This window comes from Lissotriton vulgaris, chromosome 11 (assembly GCF_964263255.1).
Source record: "Lissotriton vulgaris chromosome 11, aLisVul1.2, whole genome shotgun sequence".
NCBI lineage: Eukaryota > Metazoa > Chordata > Amphibia > Caudata > Salamandridae > Lissotriton > Lissotriton vulgaris.
Genome location: NC_141699.1, coordinates 936063380 through 936077678, shown reverse-complemented (window position 1 = coordinate 936077678; position 14299 = coordinate 936063380). Strand labels below are relative to the sequence as shown.

The 14299-nt window shown below is 44.2% G+C and overlaps 1 protein-coding gene across 1 annotated transcript in view; it reads left to right on the top strand.

Moving 5' to 3' along the window:
* The window catches only part of EIF2A (eukaryotic translation initiation factor 2A), a 288313-nt gene that overhangs the window by 201533 nt on the left and 72481 nt on the right, over positions 1-14299 (top strand). The window contains exons 7-9 of the mRNA XM_086944079.1: positions 6172-6245; positions 6370-6514; positions 7079-7195. Coding sequence (XP_086800205.1) covers positions 6172-6245; positions 6370-6514; positions 7079-7195 — 336 coding nt within the window. The remainder of the gene's footprint in view (positions 1-6171; positions 6246-6369; positions 6515-7078; positions 7196-14299) is intronic.

Sequence of the window (14299 nt, the reverse complement as noted above, 5' to 3'; positions counted from 1 at the left end):
CACTCTTATACAGAAAGAGTGGATTTGCACCAGATTTTGCACAAAATTAGAACTTTACTCAAAAAGCCTACTTTTTGTTGGATGATATAAATCTGTTCAGCTGTTTTCAAGAAATGTGTGTTTGGAAGAGGGCTAAGAGTAGTCATGTAGGGCCAAACCCTCAAAAAAAGTATGAGACATGTGGACAGTTGGTCCTAAAGTATGTGGTGGACCAAAATATACTGAAATTAAATAATAACTAATGTTTAAAAAGTGAAAACGCACTGAAAATCACTAATTATAGATTAGTGAACAAACTATTATCTGAGCCCCCATTGTGGACTACTTATGACGGCTCATATTAAATCACTCACGATGTGTTACATTTCCTCATTTATGTGATCACAGAAGACATCTCAAATGACATCATTGTTGACGTCATTCAGTCATTGTGAAAGTGTCCTTTTTGCTTTGTGGACTTATAATTTTACAAACTACACTGCCCACTTTTCTATCACCAGTCAAGTGTTAATGAATCATACCTACGGCCACATGCTGGACTTGCAACATCTGTCAGTTCACCCCAATCTGGTGGATGTTAACCTATTTATGCTGGTGTTCACCCACGGGATAAACAAAATGCTTCCATAGGCTTTAATCAAATCACCCACTTTGTAATCCGTGTACACACTCCAAAGAAGACTTTGTCTCTATTCACCTTAATGAACTCACCCTCTTAAAGACTCCAAATGACATACGATTGTAAGTCAAGAGCCTGACAGTTATGCATTAGCCACTGATAAGACTCATCCGGCCAGGTCCTGTGGACAGTAAAATACACCACTCACACTCCTGAGATGAGCAAAAATGCCATGCAGTCTCAGGGCCTTGCTTATAACCAAAGTGAGAGTTAAACCATCTCTAAGTGGATTACCCTCACAGTCACTTCATTCAATAATATTCAGTGCGTCAAAGTCACCAGCATAGTTCTGCAAATAAACATCCACAACTTATAAATGACCCCTTTACGTAGAAGTTGTCTATAGCACTGCCTTACTGCCCAATCCACTATCTATTGTGAACGGAATCTTCGGCTTTTCAAAAACATTTTTTGCAACAGGCTTTGCCTTTAAGTCGCAACCTACTTTGAAACGTGCCTCAGCAACCCACATCAGCCTTTGCCCTGTTTATCATGGAATACTACCTACACACACAAATGTACTGGTTAGTAATGGGTGCTCCATAAATCTTTCACCCTGCACACCAACACGTGCCTTCGTGTCTTTCTCTATTTGCATTCTATGCAAGCACACATGTACCCATAGTTATTCTATGTTGTATATAATTATAGGCCATTCACTAACAACTTTTTTTTTTAAAGGATGTAAAGTTGTATGAATTAATGTGGATAGCAGTATCGTGGAAGATGTCATCAGTAATGTCATTTAAGATATTGTGAGGCATGTAACATGTGAGTGGAAACAAAGTGGGTAGCTGAACCGTTCCTGGTAGAGAGTTATGTGTATTTGGCGTGACCGGGGGTGTACATGTGGCACCCTTGGGCATCCATTTTGTTGGATATATTTGCCTCACACCCCCGAATGGGTGTCATGCTTCATCATTGGCGTTGCTCCTCGTCGGGGAGGCGGTGCTATCCCCGACGGGCTCACCTCAAAGAGGGGCTCTTTATCGGAGATCTTTTAATCCAACTGCCTTATGGTGAAGTGCGGGTATGTGGGAAAATGGAGCAAATAGCCTGGAAAGTGATTAAAATGTAGTAGGGAGTACCAAAAAGTAGCTCGGCGGCGATAGGTAGGTCACAAGGCAGGAACACAGGCTGATAGAGCAACATCTCAAGGCTCTCCCCTGATGTTTACTTACCGCCGAACACTCATGCAGTACATTATCCCTGACCCTTAGGCATAGGATATTACTACAGAGGTAATTAAAACCTATATTGCTTGCATTTCACACATGACACTAGCATGTTGCTGAATTACTGCATATTCCATAATTTTTACACTTTTGAGGTCCTGATGAATCGCGAATAATTCCTTGAGGCGGGAAACATGTTGATAATTTTTTTGTCCATCTTCATCTAATGCCATCATACCTAACCAGGTGGTACCCAGTGAGTTGGATTCACGTTTATAACCGTAGCGGGAGACCCTCAGAATAAAGTAGTATTTTTTGGTACTCCCTACTACATTTTAATCACTTTCCAGGCTATTTGCTCCATTTTCCCACATACCCGCACTTCACCATAAGGCAGTTGGATTAAAAGATCTCCGATAAAGAGCCCCTCTTTCAGGTGAGCCCGTCGGGGATTGCACCGCCTCCCTGACGAGGAGCAACGCCAATGATGAAGCATGACACCCATTCAGGTGTGTGAGGCAAATATATCCAACAAAATGGATGCCCAAGGGTGCCACATGTACACCCCCGGTCACGCCAAATACACATAACTCTATACCAGGAACGGTTCAGCTACCCACTTTGTTTCCATTGACTTTTTGGGGGCACTGGCTGACACTGGACCTTCCACTTGGCTAAGTGGTAAAGAATGCCCCTCTGATCGATTGATCACCCTCCCCTCTTTTGAAAACTATGTAACATGTGAGGTCAGAAGCGTGCACAAGTTATAATTAGTTCACTAAACTATAACTGGCGAATTTCAGTGGTTGGTCGTTTTTTATTTAAATATTAGTGATCTTCTCTTTTCAACATGCAGCTGTGTCACCACTTTAACTTTATCCTTTGTTTTTTCAATGAATATATATGGGATCTGTAGTGCACCAGGTGCAGGTCAACGCCCAGTCCAGGAACAATGCTGAAACTCGGCTGCTAATACTTCTGTTCCAACTTGGTGATTACATGGCCTGGCAGTCCCGGCAGGACTCTTCCTATTGGTTAAGACCAAGATTTATCTGGAAATGGTTGCTCCCCAAATAGAGTGGCACAGAAAGAAAACAAAAAAAAAACAGTTGATTGGAAAATGGGATGTGGCCCGAGTTGTTGCCAATAGAAGAAACTTGTATGCATTTTACCATGTTGTTGAAAGACTGTTTGACCGTGTCTTTGACATTGAGAGCGGACATTGAGAGTGGAAGATAGTGAATGTGTCAGCATTCAATTTGTTTAGACCTGCCTGGTGCATGGTGAGGGGAGGTAGTGGGTTAAATGTTGCAGAAGAGGATGAGCGAGTCTGCGTTCAGAGGAATTAAAGTATTTAGATTGGTGAGGTTTTGTAAAGTTTCAGGTCAAGACGGTCTCTGCCTTTTAGAGGCTTGCAGCTTAAATTAGTCCACTGCACAGCTCCTTATGCTGGGGACCCATGGGTGGTCTGCGTCCTCAATCTGCTCTCCAAACTGCAAATAGGGAAAGTAGATTTTAACTTTAACTTCTGCTATCAAATGGAATGGCGACATGAGCTCTACAATGAAGGTGTGTGCTTGCTTGAACCCAGAGATTTGTTTGGGGGTTCCCTAGCTCTCATTTAGAGAGATTGCCAGGAAGATTAAGCAGGGTGGAATTCCAGTGCCATCATTGGGTGTGGCATCTTTTTGTGGGAGAAATAGTTGCAAAAATGAATTGACGACTCAAGGGGAAGGGACCAGATGAGCACAACTCACCAGTAGTGTTTTAGCAGATCTAGTGCTTCTACAGAAGAAGGGAAGTGGCTGAGCGCTAACAATGGACACTATAGCTTGCACCAGTTTTTAAGGTGTGAGTTTGTCTCTATAAAGAAGACCAAGATAATAAACATGATTGCTACTTTCTGCCCAGTGCACTGCAGACACATGTGAATGACCATATGTTACTCCCCTGTAGCTTATATCACTTTGATTGTGAGTTAATCTGTAGGTGTAGCCAACTAGACATAAAGGCCCTAGAAGAAAGGAATGAACCATTTTAGGGGTATAACACAGCCTTGTCGAGTTCCATTGAAGTATTCTGAGTGTTGCACACTATAAACCTGTTTAGTTTGTTGAGGTGACATTTACTGCTACCCTTGCGTCTTAGGATATAGTAGGCCACACATGAGGGAGTCTTTCTAGTTCATTTAGTATATTAATTTCATTTTCTGGATTATCATACAAAGGTTTGTAACCAGCTTCTTTTGTGATTTTAACTGCTTCGCTATTATGACCCTTTGTTCCATCCATGTTGTTTAGAACATCCTCTTCTGCTGTCCACATCAGTACCTTTTTCGAAAAGAAAGGGACACATCCTTCCATTCTTTTTATTATCTCTGCCTTTGTGATAGAAGGCAGATCACTGTGTTAAGAGCACACTTGGCTCTTATAGAATTATGTTTCTGTTGTGGCCACAGTATCGCATTCTTGGAGATGATCAATTCAGGTTCTTTCATTTCTAGTCCTGAATCTCTCTGTGGAATACATGTTCTCCGTGTTTCCACTTCAGCTATACCCTGGCACTGTCTTGCTTAAGTGGCTTTTTAGAATGTAATCTGCACTTTCTGGCAACATTCAGCGGCATTCTTTGCACCATAAATCCCATGTAACCTCATTGTGCTGCATATTTGCAGTGGGTCTGCATTCCGAATGTTTAGATTATTCCACATTATTCTGTATGTTCTATCTTGCTGGCCCAAGCATTTTATGTGATTTTACTTTGCAACATAGGTTAAAAAGTAGCGGTTACATTGTGATTGGCAGAGGGTTACACAACATTGAGGAACATAGACTTGAGGAACATAGACTTAATCACATTTCACGTTTATTATTTAGAGTACATGGAATCAATATTGAGTTTAGCCTGGAAACTGTCTGGAAAGGCGAGACTTGAGCTGCTTGTGAAATTTTGAGAGTGTTCTGCGATTGGGAGTTAGTACGTTCCAAGTTTAGAACTTTGTGTTGAAATAGGAAGTAAATTACTTGCATTATCTTTGAAAATCTTCATAGTTCCCGTCCATATTCCACCAACACTCTAGATGTCCTCTTAATAAGGGCTGGTCTCTTCAAGGGAAATTTGTTTGAGTGATAACCTGATTTATTGCTCAATCTTACCAAGAAGTAATATTTGTTTTTGAAAAAGAGAACCCTCTTCTGGTTGACTGGTGAGAAGCCCTGAACCATAGCACCTAAGAGACTGCTCAACATTCATTTAAACCATCATGGTCACAGATGTCCCACTCTGCACTTTAAACAGAATCATCTGACCCAAACCTTTACTTATAAATGTTTCCTAATCCCACCGTTCAGAGCAACCAGCATGCACAATGTCTTTGACACTGATCTACAGTTGCCACCTCTACTACGTCACTTGAATCTTCACCCGGTTGCACCTACTTCCATCTACCTCTAGTCTCTTTGCAGTGAAAAGCTGCTACCCCATTTCTGTCCCTGGGGAGTGTGATGATATCCCATTGTGTTGACATTTCCAATTTAAAACCTAGAATCCATACTCCAAAGAAGTAGAAAACATCGGTGGAATGCAGTTCCATAACAGGCATGCACCGAGTGGCTTCATCTTCTTAGCTCGCAGACAAAACTCTTGTTCCTAAACTCTCAACTTGGTGCTGTATGTGTCCCTTAAGAAGTGAAGGTAGAAGTAGAGCTGTAATGTGATGCCTACTTTAGATGCGATTGAAACTGTAGTGTGTACCTCACCCACCCAACTCATTGTGCCGTGGGGGCAAGATGAACAATGTATCCAAAAGGGGAAAGAAAAGCTGCATAGACTAAATCCCCTAAACATGTTAATAAATATCCATTGCCAAACCAAACACTGAAAACTCCACTATAAATCACGGAAGCCAATTGAAAAATATATTTGCCTTTCAAAACCCACTCCCTTCCAAGTCTGTTCTTCTCAGTAATTCTTATTCACTCATTGGTGTATCTTGCGTTCGTGTTGCAATTATCGCTATCTTGGCCCTGTGTCCCGAGGCCTTTTATCCAAAAGAATCTGAGGGGGAGAAGGTGAACAGATTGACACACCTAGCTTTCTGATTGACTTGACTAACCACTTATCAGGTATGGTCGGTAAAAATCCAAGTGAAGATAATTTACTAAAATAAATCTGATTACAATCAGTCACTTTAAACAACTGGAAGATTATTCCTTTAAAAAGCCATGGCTAAAATGCTTCAAAAGGTATCTTACTATAATTTTGGCACTGTGACCTGCAGGCACTGTGACCTAACTCCACATGTTTTTATTTTTACAGATACGATTGCGAATAAACTGCTTTTACAGAAGGTCAGCGATTTTGAGTTGTCACCTGGGCCCCCACCAGTCAGGGTATGAATGTGTTATTAATGAATGTCTTTGTATGGTGTTTTCTCACCTTCTTCGGAACAAATAGATTTTTTTCTGCTTTATTTTAACATGCACCTGCAATTTTAAACACCATTTTTTAATTTAGATTGCTGTTTATGTTCCGGGAAGCAAAGGTGCGCCCTCATTTGTGCGATTGTACCAATACCCCAACTTTGGGGGTCCCCAAGCAGCCTTGGCTAACAAAAGTTTCTTTAAAGCAGACAGGGTGACCATGCTGTGGAACAAGAAGGGTAAGGTCAAAACTAAAGCTTTCATTCCTTTACTTATACTTTTGTTTCATTTTTTTGTTGCAAACCGCATGTCTGTTTCTTGTTAAGCATTTTATAAGGCTCAATAATGTTCTTTATGTTGGTTGCTTCTAATCGACAAGCATGTCCCCTAGAAAAACCTTAAGCTCTGTTTTTTGGTCGCAAAGTCAGAGAGTAGCTGTTTAACAAAAAATGTACAGATGAGGTGTTTATGAACCTTGACTTAAAAATCTACCTTAATTTTTTCCACTGTGTTTTGCATTTTCGTACTTTTTTTATGGATCCACGAATCTCGGAACTATGTTTTTTGGCTCAACACACATCGCATGCAATACAAACATTTATTTACATTGTTCTTCCACCAGGCCTTGTGTATAGTTTTAAGTGAAGCACCCCAGGGCATCCTCTCTCTGTAAACAGCCGACCTGTCGCTAACATTCAGCCTGCATTCTCATAGTTTGCACAGTTGAAGTAAAAATTACTTTTTGCTGTAAATCTTTTTATTGAATTATTTATGTTTGTTGTTTAATTGTATGTGCACAACAGCGACTGCCGTGTTAGTGACTGCTAGTACAGAAGTGGACAAAACTGGTGCATCGTATTATGGAGAACAAACCCTACACTATATTGCAACAAATGGAGAAAGTGCTGTTGTACAACTTGGTATGTATTACCCTGGTGATGCTTGTACACTGGTCATGGTGATGCTGGCTATTCCATTAGGTAGTGATGAAATTATAAAAACCTTTGAAAATAATAATGTTTTACTAGCATCTTGCATATCTTCATTTCATGCACCAAACAGGACAATGAACCATGTTCTACCGCTCTTCAAACACCTACAATATGGTAGAGGTCTTTTTTGTGCTGTTCGCAATAAATGCTGTTGATGAGTGCATGAAACTACATTTCCCCCCATATCCATTGTCTTTGAACTGAAGTATATGGGTTATATCTATATATTATGCGATCATCTACCTCAGGTACTTCATTATTTTTAAACTGTAATTGTATTTGTTTTCTTTTTCTTTGTACATAGAATTGCTGTATTCAGTTAATAATCCACAAATCGAGTTCATGTATTGATTGAGTTAGATTTGTTGTGGACATGCAGTCAAGTTTGAAGGACTTTTATTAGTAAATATGTTCAGTTGGCAAACAAAACTTGGAGTCAGTCATGCCCTTCTCCTCAGTGTCACATGCGTACACTGTTAATTAATTTCCAGGAGTAATATAAAAATATCCCATCCTTAATGTTGAGTGATATTGTGAACATTTGCTTTATTAAAGGAACATTGCACCAAAATTCACTGATTACCTAACATACAAGGGTTTGAGGGGTTTTCTATTGAAGAATAGTTCATTCTCCTTCCATAGAATACATCAGTCCACATCTTGCAAGTTCTCCCGTAAGCAGCAGGACAGTGACATATTCTCCTTGATGTAATTCATAGTGCATTTGCCAGACTATACTCTTCCTTCCAAGTAACAAAGGCTTTCTCAGTCTTTTGAGGCTAGGGGCTCATTTTGCTCCAAGCCACTGGCAGCTGCCTGTTCATCCAGAGTGACCCTTTAGCTTCGTCCCATCTCCATTCAAGAGGAGGTGCTTCAAGGTAAGACTAAATCGTTCACCAGTTGCCTGTTTCAGTCATCGATGCAGTGATCTTCATCTACACTTTCAAGCTAGAACCTAGTGTTGTATAGTGGGAGCTATAGAAGAAAGATAACTCTTAAACCTGCTGATTATAATATTCCTTAATATCTGATAGAGACATCTAGCCACTGATTCCTTACCATTGAATTTCCCAGGTGTCAGATTGGATCATGAAGATTTTTGCATGAGGAGTCCCAGTGCGCGCCGGTCGGTGGCATCAATCGGCTCCACACGTCTGCTTCTGCGCTGGAAGTGACGTCCGCATCACCTATATGTAGGCGCCACCTCAGTATGCTGACGTACCTTGTTTTCCTCCTGGTGTGTCGAGGTGATGTCTTTGAGTAAAACCGACTTAAACCATGTGGTAGCTGTCATTGCGCCTTGTTAGTAATCGACCCACACCTTGTCTGTGGTGTCTCCTTGAGCGCGATCACAACTCAAAGTCGTGCTCGGACTGCCTGGCCATGGCACCTAAGGCTTTGAGGGAGTAGGCCCTGAAGCTGCTAGCAGCCCAGCACGTGACGCCATGTCTGTCTCGGTCCCAATCAAGAGGGAGGTTGCAGAACCACTGCAGGAGCCCCAAGTTGTCATCCTCCCATTCCGAGTAATCTGGACCTTTGGGGAGGAAACATAAAAAGCACAACAAGTCTAAGCATACTTCGACTTCTCCTTGTCTGCCAGCTGACGCTACGAAGGAGCATCGATGTTCAAGGCACGGTTCCTCAGAATCATTGCCAGGGCCGATTCTGAGGTCCCAGCTTTTCCTGGAGCAGGAGTGACACCGCTCAAATAAAGGAATTTTACGAGGCCATGCTCATTTATTTAAGCGCACCGAGCCCTCCGGCCTAGACAGGCCCCTCTGGATCCAATCCAGACTGGCACAGGTCGTGCTAAAGCAATTTCTCCCGACCTGACACAAATGATACTGACGCTGCTGGCGCCAGCCCTTTTTACAGCCACAAATCCGAAACGGAGCTGGAATGGTGGCCATTGATACAGATTTCAGAGCAGACAGTACCCAAGTATCCTAGGTCTGTGCCTGAATCCAATTCAATTAGAAGACCAGGAAATGGGCTGGTGTGAGTAACTTGGGAATGCCAGTGATCTGGACACATCCCAAGATACTGGTAGTCTTTCTTCCTCTATTGTACCTATGGAGAAGGGAGCATCTTATTACATGGTGGTGAAGAGGGCAACTGAGGTCCTGGATCAGGAGTTGCCTTCGGTGGCAGTCAAGACTAAAATCTTGACAGTAGATCTGCATTCGGGAGCGGTCTCTTCTGAAGTCTTTCTTCCCTTTTGATGAAAGACTGACGGATATCCTACTGGGAACCTGGTGCAAGCCCAGCACAGCGGCTCCGGTGAACAGGACAATAGCCCGCTGCCACTGGGAACTTGAACTTGCTTACCCAACACTACACCCATGAGAGCTTGGTGGTCCAAGCCTCTTTATCCCAGTGCGCATTCCCTGCCGCATCCCCAGACAGGGTGCTGGATAGCTTGGGGAAGAAGATGTTTTCTTCCACCAGCCTTGCATTGCGGTTTGAGAACATTGCATGCTTGTTGAGCCGCTACTCCCACACTCTGTGGGACACAGCTGCACAAGTCCTGAAAGAGGCCTGGGCTGTTCTCTCCCAAGCAGTCAAGGATGGGGGAGATGCAGCGAAGTTCACCATTAGGTGTGGTTTGGATACCACTGACTTCAATGGGCAGAGCGGTTTCGATGGCTGTGGCACTTAGACGCCACACCTGGCTGTGAACATATGGCCTTTCAAGTGAATGTCCAGGCTTCCCTCATAGACATGCACTTTGATGGCAACCATCTCTTCGGGGACAAAGTAGACTCAGCGCTGGAGCCTTGTAGGACTTGCGGGCTACAGCCAAGTCCTTGGGGCTTTCAGTTGCCTTGCGCCGACCTCAGTCTGCCTATTGCCCCATTCGTGGCTACAGAAGAGGCTTTCAACCATGCCAACCATACTCCAGCCACCGCCCCACGTATCTTTCCCAGATTGTGCGGGGGCAAGCATGTGATTCATCCCAACCCCGTTGGAAAGCTAGCCAGAGGTCTGCCACAACCACCAATCCCACTGCAGTCGCAGCCTCTAAGCCCTCCGCATCTTAGCCTACAAGAATCTGGGCGCCCAGTTGGGGGTAGAATCAGCCGTCATCTGCCCCACTGGTAGTCCATAAAATCAGACAGATGGGTTTTACAGATCAGATCATTTGTAGGGGCTACTTCCTTCCCTTTGCCTCCTTCCCTCCCCCCTTTGCCTCTATCTCACAACTGGCTGGCTGACAGAGGATGATTTGTCCCTGCTTCGTGAGAAAGTGACAGCTGTCTTTTTTTTTTTTATAGAGTTTTATATGGCACAAACTATACCCAAAGATATTGGTTATCAAAGAGCTTTACATGAGCACCAGTTTTGTTACAGATGGTCACATTCATTTTTATTAGGCAAGGAGAGATTAAGTGATTTGCCCAGAATCTCAGGATGTTGAGTGCCGTTGCCGATGCTCAAACCCGGTTCCCGAGCTTCGAGGTCGAACGCTCTAGCCCCAAGACAGTCTTGGTGAAGGGAGCCATAGAAAGTCTTCCGGTGTGGAAGTAGGCAGAGCTTGCTATTCGCACTACGTTCCGATTCCCAAAAAGAACAAATCCTCCATCTCTTCCTCTAGAAGGAGAAGTTCAAGATGCTCACATTGACTCCGGTTTTGTCTGGCCTGTCCCCAGGGGACTGGATAGTAGCGTTGGGCTTGCAGGACATCTATTTTCATATTCCTGTCCTGCCAGCCCTTCGGCACCACCTGCAGTAGGTCACTAACATTTTCAATTCATCATGCTTCGTTTTGGCTTTACCAGTGACCCTTGGGTGTTCACCAAGTTGATGACTGTGGGAACAGCTCATCTACGCAGATCAGGGGTTCCAGTTTTCCTGTTTCTCAACGATTGCCTACTGAGGTGGGCTCGCCACAGGCTGTCTACCACCTCGAGACCATGGCGAACCTTCTGAATTCGCTGGGGTTCACTATCGACTTGCCGAAGTCACACCTGACTCCCTCTCAAACAGTCCCTTTCAACAGAGCTGTTATGGACACAGTGCAGTTTCGGGCTTATCCTCCCGAGCAGCGAGGCGAGGATATTTAGGCTATGATGCCGATGTTTCAGCCTCTATCCTGGATTTTAATGAGAATGACTCTGAGACTGCTGGGCCTCCTGGCCTCCTGCATCACACATGCCAGATGGCATATGCCGGCTGTGCATTGGGACCTGAAGTTCCAATTGGCACAGCACCAGGAGAGTCTTTCCAACATGGTTCAGATCTCGGAAGGAATTGCAAAAGACCTGCAGTGGTGGCTAATGAACCGTGATTGGGTCACAGTCAGAACTCTCTCCTTTCCCCAACCTGATCTCATAGTAGTGACGAAGGCGTCACTCCGTGGTTGGAGCATCCATCTGGGAGAGGTGGCGCGCCGAACAATCAGACTGGCATTGAAAGTCTTTTTAACCTCCATCAAGGGAAGGCTGCTACAAGTGTTTACAGACCACACCACTGCCAAGTAGTACTGCAACAGACAAGGCAGGGTATGGCCGTGCACCCTTTGCCAAGTGGCTCTGCGTCTCAGGAAATGGCTGGAACAGCAGAGCATATCCCTCATGGTTCAACACCTGGCAGGTTCCCTGAATGCTGTGGCAGCAGTTTTATGCACTGGAGTTTCCAAGACAGCTCTTGCTCAGAAACGCTTTTCTTCTCCTGTACGCCTTTCCGTCCATACCACTTTGGCCAAGAGTTCTCTAGAAGATCAGGAACGACTGGGCCCAAGTCATCCTTGTGGCTCCAGACTGGGTACAGAGTCTGGTATCCTGAACTTCTCAGCATGAGCATCGATCCTACTCTTAGGCTGTCCCTTTGGGAGGATATTCTGTCGCATCAGCAGGGGATGGTCCTCTGCCTGAGCCTGTCAACTCTGCGCCTTCTTGCTTCCGTCACAGTTGACCGCTTTCTACCTTGCTCCCAAAGTCTGCAATGTTATTTTGGCAACCAGGCATCCCTCCACACAAATGGTGTACACCTGCCGGTGGAACAAATTTGTATTATGTTGTACAGAAAAGTCTACAGACCCTCTTTTTGCTTCCCTTTCTGATGTCCTGTTTATTCTTACCCTTGCCCAGCAGGGCTCTGCTTTGGGCACTCTGTAGGGTTACCTTTTTTCGCTGTCTGCCTTTTTGCGGATGCCTGACCAACTCTCTTTATTTAAGTCCCCTACTGTTTATTAAAGGTCTTGTAAATATGTCCCCCTCCCTTTCCTTATGCCCCAGTTGGACCTTAATTTGGCTCTCACTTTCTTAATGTGTGCTCCTTTCGAACCTCTTCACAATTGTTCCCTCCGGCTGCTCACCATCAATGTAGCCTTTGAAGTGTCAATAACATCTGCCCAGAGGGTGAGTCAGAGCAAGCTTTATCATCCAAGCATCCATTCTGGTCTGTTTTTCCAGTCAAATTGGTGCTTCGCACTAGGGCCTCTTTCCTGATGAAAGTGGAAACACCATTCCATTTGGGCCAATCCGACACCTTGCCCACTTTCTACTCTCCTCCACATCCCTCAAAAGAAGAGGAGTGTGGAGTCAAAAAGAGCGTTGTCATTCTACCTTACACAAGAGTTCTGAGTGTACAACCAATACGTGGGGTATGTTGGCGTAAAGAAGGGTCAGGCTGCACAGAAACCATCCATTTCGCTCTGGGTTGTTCTCTGTATTAAAATATGCTACCCACTGGCCAACGAGCAGGCTCCTGAGGGCTTAAGGGCTCATTCCACGGGGCTAAAGCTGCTACAACTGCATTAGCACTTGGAGTCCCAGTCCTGGACATCTGTCAGCAGCAACGTAGGCGTCCCTACACACATTTACCAAACACTACTGTCTGGACAGTTCGGTCCGCAAGGACGGGCACTGCGCACGTTCAGCCCTGCAGGACACTTTAGTTTCAAATTTGTCCACAGCCCACCTTCGGGATAGTATGGCTTGGGTATTTATTCAAAGGTAAGTATAGATGTCTCTATCAGATGAACAAGTTACTTACCTTCGGTAATGCATTAGATGGTAGAGGTGGGATCCAGCCGCAGATTCCTTACTGACCCACTCCTCCTCCCAGCTCTGCAGACAAGTTTCTAGTGTCAGGGCTGATCCCTTTCAGGTCCCTAGTTTGGACACACCGGTGCCCGTTCACTTCATGGCTCTGTTCTCCTGGCTTGGACTGTCGCGAAAAGTTACTGACGTCTGTGCACCGAGGTGGCACCTTTATAGGTGACGCAGTTGTCACTTCCGGCGCCGACGACTCAAACACCATGTGGAGCCGATCTATGCCACCTACCGACGCACAGGGGTACTGCTCATGCAAAAACCTTCCAGATCCAGTCTGACGCCTGGGAACTACAAAGGTAAGGAATCTGAAACAAGATCCTGTCTCTAACAGTGCGTTACTGAGATATTCAAGAACAAGTATACTTATTGAAGAACATATTTCTTAAGAGATTAGTGGATAGTCTATCCCATATTGTTTAGCCAGTCCGGAAAGTCCATATTCTAAGGCATTTGAATGTTAGTATGAATGCATAATTTGTAGAGGTAAGCCATTGGTAACATATGAAGTTGCCTTGTATGTCAGCTCACAGGTTTCACCAAGGTGCTGGCCTGATCAACTGAGAAACCAAGTCGAGTTTTTAATTGTGACAAAGTCTAGAGATTTTCTTATTCTCATTTTAAGTAAAAAAATTTGCCATGCTCCTTTCTTTTCTAATCCGTCTTCCAAAGCACATATGACCACCGGTGGAGATTGTAAAACTGTGCAGGTCCTGTCATCCCCCAGCAGCACTAAAATGTTCATTTCCTTAAAATGTCCATTCTTTATCTTAGACCGAGCACACAGTAAAAGCAACCATCCTTGGCATTTCTAAAATGATCCACAGATATCAGCAGCCAATATTGTAAAAAGAATACAGCAACACCTGACACCATCCCTGGCACTCTGTAACAAAGCATTAACTTGATGACACCATGGGCTGGAGCTGAGGAACACAATTTGGTTTTACCTTTTAGGCATGAAACAAAGATTGTC